This window comes from Entelurus aequoreus, linkage group LG11, assembly GCF_033978785.1.
Source record: "Entelurus aequoreus isolate RoL-2023_Sb linkage group LG11, RoL_Eaeq_v1.1, whole genome shotgun sequence".
In the NCBI taxonomy this organism is placed as follows: Eukaryota; Metazoa; Chordata; class Actinopteri; order Syngnathiformes; family Syngnathidae; genus Entelurus; species Entelurus aequoreus.
In genome coordinates, this window is record NC_084741.1 from 54,086,316 (window position 1) to 54,097,816 (window position 11,501).

General features: G+C 40.1%; 1 protein-coding gene across 1 annotated transcript in view; it reads left to right on the plus strand.

The window, feature by feature from the left end:
• has2 (hyaluronan synthase 2) overlaps positions 1–10,365 on the plus strand; it is a 31,563-nt gene extending 21,198 nt beyond the window's left edge. The window contains exons 3-4 of the mRNA XM_062064314.1: positions 8,403–8,504; positions 9,318–10,365. Of these exons, the coding sequence (XP_061920298.1) occupies positions 8,403–8,504; positions 9,318–10,244 (1,029 nt within the window). The 3' untranslated portion in view covers positions 10,245–10,365. The remainder of the gene's footprint in view (positions 1–8,402; positions 8,505–9,317) is intronic.
• Positions 10,366–11,501: the final 1,136 nt, after the last annotated feature.

Consider the following 11,501-nt stretch of genomic DNA (forward strand, 5'->3'; position numbering starts at 1 on the left):
TGTTCCCGTGGGGAACAAAGTCACTCCAGTTAATTTGTTAAACAAACTCAAAAATGTTAACTCAAACCACTTCTTATGTAGATAATTATAGTTTTATACACAGAAAACAATGAATAATGCATATAAATGACACATTAAAGGCCTACTGAAATGAATTTTTTTTATTTAAACGGGGATAGCAGATCCATTCTATGTGTCATACTTGATCATTTCGCGATATTGCCATATTTTTGCTGAAAGGATTTAGTAGAGAACATTGACGATAAAGCTCGCAACTTTTGGTCGCTGATAAAAAAAAGCCTTGCCTGTACCGGAAGTAGCGTGACGTCACAAGTTGAAAGGCTCCTCACATTTCCCCATTGTTTACACCAGCAGCGAGAGTGATTCGGACCGAGAAAGCGACGATTACCCCATTAATTTGAGCCAGGATGAAACATTTGTGGATGAGGAACGTGAGAGTGAAGGACTAGAGTGCAGTGCAGGACGCATCTTTTTTCACTCTGACCGTAACTTAGGTACAAGCTGGCTCATTGGATTCAACACTCTCTCCTTTTTCTATTGTGGATCACGGATTTGTATTTTAAACCACCTCGGATACTATATCCTCTTGAAAATGAGAGTCGAGAACGCGAAATGGACATTCACAGTGACTTTTATCTCCACGACAATACATCGGCGAAGCACTTTAGCTACAGAGCATCGTGCTTGAATGCAAATAGAAACAAAATAAATAAATCCCTGACTGGAAGGATAGACAGAAAATCAACAATACTATTATTGGGGTATATTGGGGTGGTGTAGTTCGGTTGTTAGAGCGGCCGTGCCAGCAACTTCAGGGTTCCAGGTTCGATCCCCGCTTCCGCCATCCGAGTTACCGCCGTTGTGTCCTTGGGCAAGACACTTTAACCACCTGCTCCAAGTGCCACCCACACTGGTTTAAATGTAACTTAGATAATGGGTTTCACTATGTAAAAGCGCTTTGAGTCACTAGAGAAAAGCGCTATATAAATATAATTCACTTCACTTCACTTATTAAACCATGGACCTGTAAATACACAAGTTAATGCTTTCCAGCTTGGCGAAGCTTAACAATGCTGTTGCTAACAACGCCATTGAAGCTAACTTAGCAACAGGACCTCACTGAGCTATGATAAAAACATTAGCGCTCCACCTACGCCAGCCAGCCCTCATCTGCTCATCAACACCCATGCTCACCTGCGTTCCAGCGATCGACGGAAGGACGAAGGACTTCACCCGATCATCCGTGCGGTCGGCGGCTAGCGTCGGCTAGCGCGTCTGCTATCCAAGTCAAAGTCCTCCTGGTTGTGTTGTTACAGCCAGCCGCTAATACACCGATCCCACCTACAACTTTCTTCTTTGCAGTCTTCATTGTTCATTAAAGAAATTGCAAAAGATTCATCAACACAGATGTCCAGAATACTGTGGAATTTTGAGATGAAAACAGAGCTTTTTTGTATTGGATTCAATGGTGTTTCTGAATACTTCCGTTTAACTATTGACGTCACGCGCATACGTCATCATACATAGACGTTTTCAACCGGAAGATTAGCGGGAAATTTAAAATTGCACTTTATAAGTTAACGCGGCCATATTGGCATGTGTTGCAATGTTAAGATTTGATCATTGATATATAAACTATCAGACTGCGTGGTCGGTAGTAGTGGGTTTCAGTAGGCCTTTAAATGGATAAATGAACATTTAAAATAACTTTTACTTTTATAAAAGTGACCTATAAAGATTTTCTTCTTTCCTGATTTATAAATGTTGTTAAATGTTGGATACTCGTGTTAAACAAAAACAAAGCATCAAATCATAAGGTTCAAGTGATGATAGTTCATGACATTATGTTTCATGGTGCGCTGATTTTTCCAGTATTTCCTGTCCAGCGCTCATATTTTGCTTTCCATTTCCTGTCTGCCCTCTTTCTCAGCCACTTTATCGCTGGCTTGAGCATTGCTTGATTGATTGATTGATTGATTGATTGAGACTTTATTAGTAGATTGCACAGTACAGTACATATTCCGTACAATTGACCACTAAATGGTAACACCCGAATAAGTTTTTCAACTTGTTTAAGTCGGGGTCCACGTTAATCAATTCAGGGTATAAATATATACTATCAGCATAATACAGTCATCACACAAGTTAATCATCATCAGAGTATATACATTGAATTATTGACATTATTTACAATCCGGGGGATGGGATGTGGAAGGGAGTTGGGTTAGGTTTGGTTGACATCAGCACTTCAGTCATCAACAATTATATAATCTGAGAAATGGAAATTGAAACAGTGTAGGTCTGACTTCGTAGGATATGTACAGCGAGCAGCTTGTACTCACCTCCTCTTGATTAGTGATCAGTGGCTCATCAGGAGAGTTAATCTGCCAGTGTCACCTTCCTCACGACGCTGGTTTGTTGACTAATGTCAATTGTGTACCTTCAGATTTTTGCCTGACTAATTAGTCCTAATTAAAAGACCTTATTTTCTACACCTCACCTACCGTGTCTTAGTGGCGGGCCATGCGTTTCCCACCTAGGCCTTCAGTGATGTCCTACTTCAAAGATTACCTCTCAAAATACCATAATTTATGTCACCACATGACCATTGCTGGAGAAATACTATACAGAAACACATTTAAGCCCTACTGGTTATTTTCTAGCGCATTAAAAAAAAGCAATTAAAACGCATCAGCAATTAAAACATATCTTATGTGGTACTGTCAAAATTAAAATTGCAAAAAACATACACTACCGTTCAAAAGTTTGGGGTCACATTGAAATGTCCTTATTTTTGAAGGAAAAGCACTGTACTTTTCAATGAAGATAACTTTAAACTAGTCTTAACTTTAAAGAAATACACTCTATACATTGCTAATGTGGTAAATGATTATTCTAGCTGCAAATGTCTGGTTTTTGGTGCAATATCTATATAGGTGTATAGAGGCCCATTTCCAGCAACTATCACTCCAGTGTTCTAATGGTACAATGTGTTTGCTCATTGGCTCAGAAGGCTAATTGATGATTAGAAAACCCTTGTGCAATCATGTTCACACATCTGAAAACAGTTTAGCTCGTTACAGAAGCTACAAAACTGACCTTCCTTTGAGCAGATTGAGTTTCTGGAGCATCACATTCGTGGGGTCAATTAAACGCTTAAAATGGCCAGAAAAAGTGAACTTTCATCTGAAACTCGACAGTCTATTCTTGTTTTTAGAAATGAAGGCTATTCCACAAAATTGTTTGGGTGACCCCAAATTTTTGAACGGTAGTGTATTAAAAGTGAAAAATAAAATATTTGAACTCACTATTCGACGCCATATAAACCTGTGGTACTGGTTTTCCAAATTTCATCGCCAGTACAGCTGAGCTTGCTTCCGGGGTTGGCCGACATCGTCTCACAAGATGTAGTTTCTCTTTAAATATCCTTGTTGAAAATGGCCTTGCAAATATATATCTGCCACCTAATCAACGTTTTGTTCTCCTTCTCTGCTATCCCGGTCTGGCTACGGCGCAACACTTCCTGCTTCCTGCTAAATTGAAACTTGTGAATGGATACTCACTTTGGAATGACAAGTGTGTATCCAATCACAGTCTCGTTAACATCAGGCTACCTAGATAGGCTACTGTCAACAACTTGTGATCTGATTGAATGCAGCTGAGATAGGCCGCAGCACCTCCCGCGTTCCCGTAAGGGACAAGCGGTAGAAAATGGACGGATGGATTAATGGATGAATGTTTTAGTATAGAGACATTTAAGATTCTACAGGGGTTACTGTGTTTAGGTTTATGAAATGTTTATTTACTTTTAATTATTACTTTTAAGTTCTACTGCAGTCATTTATAAGGCTAAAACAGACAATGTTCTTCAATGATGACCAATCAGAATTTAACTGAATCTTTAATCTATGTTTTTCAGCAAAGACACAGTTACAATATTTTGTTCAATTTGTAATTGGCAGAAGAAACCTTTTAGCTATGATGTTAACACAAGTCTAAATACAACTTTCCTTGTTTAAGGCTCTCCTATAAAAGCACTGACTGTTCTGAAGCCAGCAATGTTAATACCCAAACTAAGGAGGCAGATGTTGTCGTACGAGGTGTGTTTCAGAGTGAGTTCATGGAGTAAAATGACCATTTATAGAGAAAATTGGTCAGCTACAAAAGCACCACAAAGACAGAAAGTGGACAGAAGTTTGAAGTTTCTTTTGCTCACTGGTTTTTGTCATGAGCCGATGCCGGGTCATGCTTTGTTTAGTTTAGTATTTCCTTAGTTGTTGTTTAGTTCTGGTTCAGCACTCTTGTTTGTTTTCTTTGTTGCTATGGGTGATGATTTTTGTCACCTGCCTCTGATTAGTGGTCGGAGCGCTCACCTGATCATGGTCACTAATCAAAGAGCTATTTATTCCTGCCTGGCGCCATACTCTGCCTGGCGGTCTTGTTCGCAATACGTTGGCATTGGTTTTCATGAGAGTTTTGTTATGATCATGTTTTGGTCTGTTAGTGTGACTACCTCAGTTCTGTTTTCAGCACCCATGGGTTTGTGTTTTAGTTGCCATGACTGCAGATTAGTTTCACCTGCCTCGGATTAGTGTTTGGGACGCTCACCTGCTCCTGGGCACTAATCAGAGAGCTACTTATTCCTGTTTTTCGCCACAATCAGTCTGGCTTCCTTGTTTGCACTACGCAACAGTGACGACGTCTTTTATTTGCTTCCATGCAACCCGTTACGTTAAGTATTTTCTACGATCTTTGATTCCTGTTCCTGTGCTAAGCTTCGCCATAGCTCCCACGCTATCGGCACGCTTTTCGGTCTTTTTGTATTTTTGCATGATTTCATGGACAATAAATCAATGTCTCACCTGCACATCGCCTCCGGAGTTCCTGCTGCATCTTGAGAGAACGATCCACGGAGTAAAATCGCCTTCGTTACAAGTTTAGAATTACTAGCTTCTTGCTCCCGTTTTTGCTAAGTCTTGTTGTTAAGCCTTCCCGTGCCATCGGCACATTTTCTATTTTCGTATTTTTGCCTAGTTAGTGGAGTAAATTATTCTTTTACCTGCATACTGTTTCCCGACTTCCTTCTGCATCTTGGCGAAACAACCACCGCAAAACCATACGACCCCGACGTGACAGTTTTGTCAAAAATAGAAACAGCTTAATATGTTAGGTGTGTGTACAGTTGTCCCTCGTATATCGCGGTTAAATGGGAACGGACATGACTTTGGTAGACACATTTTCACAGAGTAGGATCAAATATTTTCATAGTTACTGCATAAAAAACTGTTTAAGACCTTCCAAATACATTATTTAAATCATTACTGGAGCCCTCTTAACACAAAATACCTCCCATTTAGTCCCCTTTACACTCCTTTCACCCAATATAATAGTCCTGAGTGTGTTCTACTGTAGATTACAGTACTTGGATCCTCCAAGCGTCATTGCTACGGTCGTCACCAAGCCACTAAAACATGGTTGTTGTTTAGTTTTGGTTCAGCACTCTTGTTTGTATTCTTTATTGCCATGGGTCCTGATTTTTGGGAAACAGGAAGTTCAAACTTCATCACATCCTGAGTCTTTCTACTAAGTTGGAACTAGGCTTCAGTGTGCTGAAACATGGTCCTAAGTTGTTCTGCAAAATCTTGGTCAACTTGACAGTCGATTTATGATTATTAGTTGTCATGTAAGCATTGCGTGTCTGCATTGTCATTTTGCATCGCTCCGGGCAAAACTGTTTTACTGATGTCGAAGGTGAAGTGCATCAAAACCGTGCCCAACGTTGACCTCGGCACTCGGACCCCGTATCTCAGCGACTGTGTCACAGACCTGGGGGTAAAGTTCGACTCAGATTTTAAATTCGAAAAACAAATCAGCAGCGTCGTACAAAAAAGCTTTTATCAATTACACCAAATAGCAAAAGTTAAACCGCTTCTATCAGGACATGATCTCGAGAAATGAATCCACGCCTTTATCTCTACTCGTCTAGACTACTGCAATGCCATGCATGTAGGCATTAGCCAGGCCTCCCTCGCCCGCCTGCAGCACCTGCATAACTCTGCTGCTTGTCTGCTAACACAGACCCACAGACGTGAGCACATCACCCCTATTTTAGCGTCCCTTCACTGGCTCCCTGTGCGTTACCGAATCAATTTTAATCTCCATCTATTTGTTTTTAAATGTCTAAACAACCTCGCTCCAACATATCTCTCCGACCTCATTCAGCCTTACTGCCCCACCCGATCCCTAAGATCAGCCAATCAGCAGCTACTGACAGTCTCTGACACAAGGCTGAAGCTTAAAGGGTGACAGAGCTTTCGCCGCTGCTGCTCCCAAGCTCTGGAACGACCTACCTCTGAGTGTTAGACAAGCCTCCTCTCTTCCTGTTTTTAAATCTCTCTTAAAAACATACTTTTATTCCATGGCTTTTAACACTGAGTGATATCCATCCTGCTATGGCGCCCCATAATACACCTGCTGTGAACCTGTTTTTATGTTTTTATGTTCTAGTTATTTTATTTATTTATTTTTTATCGTGCTCTGTTTGTGTTGTGTTGTGTTTGCTCGGTTCTCGTATTATCTTTTAACCTGCCCATTGTACAGCACTTTGGCTACCCCTGTGGTAAATTTTTAAATGTGCTTTATATATAAAGTTGAACTGGGCAAGAAAGCATTTAGGTTTTCAGCACCAAAGGCTTGGAATAACCTACATTCGAATATTAAACTTCAAACCCTTGTTACATTGAATGAGTTTAAGGCTTCTGTGAAAGGATTGCAGTCTACCTTGTCTGTATGCACATGTGTTATGTGAGCAAGTTTTAATGTTGTAAATGTGATGTTTTATGTGTTGTTTACTGTTTTTAATGTAACCTTGCTGCTGCCCTTTTGGCCAGGTCTCCCTTGGAAAAGAGATCTTTGATCTCAATGGGATATTACCTGGTTAAATAAAGGCTAAATAAAAAAATAAATTAAATAAAATATAAAAATTGGCTTGTTCTAGGTAGCTACCAATGCAGCTAATGGGAGCAGTCAATTCTAGCTCTAAATCACTTTAAAAATGCACTCAAAAACCACCAAAAATACTTCATTAACCTGTATAATGACCAATCTGTAGCGACATTGTTATCGTAAAAGCCAACACCGGGGAACTCTTTTTCTAGCGCAGTAACACATCGCCCTGCTACGATATTAGCCGTAAAACCTAGGTACGGCAAGAGATAAGCTAGCTTCTATGTCAGCACAAAACACGTTTGAGTTTGTAATGCACAACACTGAGATAAGACACCAATCTGTACGGTCAGAAAAACACGAACAGCTATATTACAGTATCTGTAAAGTATTAGCCCACATTTCATGTTTTGTTTGTACACAGCTGAGCTAGCCAAACAGCGTATGTACTGTAGTCGTAATGACACGCATGGCGTGCTGCGTGTATCATGGTCGATATTATAGCGACTCACTCGATGGACAGTTGTTCGTCTGGTCCAGCTGGCCGGGGACGTTTCCTGTTGATTTCGGATAAGCACTCCATTTATGTTCGAAATAGCTTGGCTCCAATTTCCATATTCATAGCATCAAAATCGCTTTCACCTCACTCTCCCGGCTTCCGTCTGTTCCAACCGTCTCACTCTTCCTTTGTGCATCTATAAGCAGCAGTATATTTAGACTCAAAAGTATAAGGTTGTGAATCATCATTTGTCCAAAAATAGTCGTCGTTTGTAGTCTTCCAAAAGTAGGAACACACATTTGTTGCCAGAAGTCAGACGTGCGCTTCATGGACACATAAATCAATGTGCGGAAGAAATCAGTCCCGGAAATGATTAAAATACTGTAAATATTGAACATATGACATATTGTTATGAAGGTGTCTGTTACTACATTATATATAACCTTGAAATGTGTATATACAACGTTGATGGAGGGTTTTGAAGTTGTTTTAGAGGGCTTTGAAGGCTACAAAGGTGACTGCCATTAGTCGCATCTTTCTAGCGTTTTTTATCATCTTTGAAATCGTAAGAAAAAAAAAAGACAACTGTGTTCTTGTCTCTCATAATGAATGTGAACGATAGACAAAATTCCAAAAAAAGTGCAGTTCTCCTAGAACCCGTAAACATAAGTCCCTCTTGGTGCCATAACATAATAATAGAAAATAAGACAAACACTGCACTGTAATACATATAACTCATAAAAAATACCAATAATCAAACACTTAATTTTCGCCAAAAATGTACAATATGCAGTTTAAAAAAAGACGTTTAAAAAAATAATAAAATCTGCAATCTATTTGAATCACAATGTAGTAGTGAGCTTGAGTATTGCACATTAAACCTTGACATTCATGGCTAAATATAATAATTTCTCCTGCTTTTGTGTTTGTAACGCAGGTGTGTGACTCTGATACCATGCTCGATCCAGCATCATCCGTGGAAATGGTTAAAGTTCTTGAAGAGGATCCTATGGTTGGCGGTGTAGGTGGAGATGTACAGGTAAAATAGTAGAAACTAAGATTATAAATGTCAGGCTATGTTCACACGGCAGGTCAACTCCGATTTTTTTGCCCATTTGTAACATGTATTTTTTTAAATTTTACATCAATATGAACAGTACAATTTCGATTCTTTTCAAATCTGACATCGGATATCTAGCCAATGCGACTGCAGTCTGAAAGGATATTTGCGGTCATCTGACCGATACATCATTGAAAGGTGAAAAACATCACCATTTTTGCCAAAGCTGACATATGCAAAAGTAAATGCTAGACAATGGAGCAGAAATTAATCAGTGGTGAAATTCTGATATTTTAGAATTAAAGATTCAAATATAGGAGGACTTATGTCAATGTCCCATCGCTCTGCTTCCTCACCCACACGCTCCTCCTACATCCCCAGAAACTACCATAGCTAAAATGCATGCCCTCTTCCTAAATCTTATACATGGAATAATAGATGTTGACTGTGGTTGCCCAAAACCGTTGAAATTACCATAAATGAGCAAGGACGGCATGACCCCAACACAAATCGAGGCCATGTTTACTTCCGTGAACACAGAGCTCAATGTGTGACGTCATGTTTTGTGTGCAAGTGCATCAGTTCATAGACGCATTCTGTTCACATTACACATACAAAAAAGTTGCACATTATTTTGGTAACGTGCACAATTATGTAAAAAGATGATAGTTAATAAAAAAGAATTAATTGGGGATCATACCGTGCAATGTGAATGTAACTTCGTTCTCCAGGTGGTATGTTGACATCTTCATATCTCTTGCTTTCTCCCATTGCCTGTCCATCTCTCCACAGATCCTAAACAAATATGAGTCGTGGATCTCCTTCCTGAGTAGCGTACGATACTGGATGGCCTTCAACATCGAGCGAGCTTGCCAATCTTACTTTGGCTGCGTGCAGTGCATCAGCGGGCCTTTAGGAATGTACCGGAACTCACTCCTGCATGAGTTTCTAGAAGACTGGTACAATCAGACCTTCATGGGATCGCACTGCAGTTTTGGGGACGACCGCCATCTTACAAACCGAGTTCTCAGTCTCGGATATGCAACCAAGTACACTGCACGGTCAAAGTGCCTAACAGAGACACCCATTACTTACTTGCGTTGGCTGAATCAGCAGACTAGATGGAGTAAGTCCTATTTCCGAGAATGGCTTTACAACTCCATGTGGTTTCACAAACATCATCTCTGGATGACCTATGAGGCTGTGATCACTGGGTTTTTCCCATTTTTTCTCATCGCCACTGCGATCCAACTCTTCTACCAAGGAAGACTCTGGAATATTCTGTTATTTCTTCTCATTGTTCAGGCAGTGGCCCTGATCAAGTCAACATTTGCCAGCTGTCTCAGAGGCAACATCGTCATGGTGTTCATGTCCTTTTATTCTGTACTGTACATGTCAAGCCTGTTGCCAGCAAAAATGTTTGCAATCGCAACAATTAACAAATCTGGATGGGGGACCTCGGGAAGGAAAACAGTTGTGGTGAACTTTATTGGTCTCATCCCAATATCAGTTTGGTTTACCATCCTCTTCATCGGGATTATCTACACGACAATCCTGCAGACTAGAAAACCCTTCCCTGAATCAGAAATGCTTATTCTGTTTATAGGAGCAGTTGTCTATGCCAGTTACTGGGTGATGCTTTTGTCTTTGTATGCAGTGCTCATAAACAAGTGTGGTAAGAGGAAGAAGGAACATTACGATATGGTGCTGGACGTATGATTTCTTTAGAAAACTCCTTATTTACCACAAATATGGTATATTTCTTAAAGATGCTCCTCTGATCTGGAGTTATGTGTTGAGTTAAACAATGGGCAAGTCCAAAATGCTCAAACTTGAATGGCAAGAGTAAAAAAACAAGAAACATGACAGTGGCTGCTTTGTGTTCATTCAGGAGTACCATAGCATTTATAATTGTGGTACGACACTAACAATTACCCTGCCTATATTTATTGTTACTGGTTTTGTTCATCTGAAAAACAGCTTCTATTGCAGTGGTTCTTAACCTTATTGGAGGTACCGAACCCCACCAATTTCATACGCGCATTCACCGAACCCTTTAGTGAAAAAATAAATAAATAAAAAATTCTAATTCAAGACAAAGTTATATGTTTTTTTTACTGGTGCAAAAAATAAACCACGCATGAACATCCTCTTGTTCAAAGAACAAAACCAACACATGAACTCACAACAAATTACACATCTGCAAATCAGATTGAAAATTAGAGGTAACATTGTTTGGAGGTATCCATAATACGCCGATAGGGAGAAGTTTCTTGACCTCCGCGGCGCAGGCTCAGCCGAACCCCTGAGGCCGGCTCACCGAACCCCTAGGGTTCGATCGAACCCAGGTTAAGAACCACTGTTCTATAGGCTTGCTACAGTTATCGCTGATGACTCAGTATGGCTAAATGAACCATTTTGTGTTGGGAGCAAGAATGCAAGACTTTGTATAGCTACCTCTTAGACTTGTCATGCTCACTGGGCTTCACTATTACTTTAGCATCCCCGCTAAAGAAACTGTGAATCATGTGAATTGAGGTTTTATACTGTATAGTTCAACTCCAGAGCCCAACTGTGCAAATTTGTTGAGCCTCACTAGAAACATTCATGATGCCTTGCCAGGTTGTGCATTTTACGGTCAATCAAAATTTACATTAAGAGGGAACTTCACTTCTTATTGGAATTTTGCCCATCATCCACAATCCTTATGTGAGACAAGAACACATAACTTTCCCTTTCTGCACAATCTAAATAGTGAAAAACTGCTCGTAAGAAGCACCTAACAATGCAGGTAATGGGGATACTATCTATTTTGCCTATAAAGCCATCTATGTTATGAGCCGTTCCCCGTGTCATAGTTTATTTACGTTTTTGATTCACGTGTGGTTTAAGTTCTGTTTCAGCACCCCTCTTTTGTGTTTCTCGGTTGTCATGGGTGCTGATTAGTGTCACCTGCCTCTGATTAGTGTTCAGGAC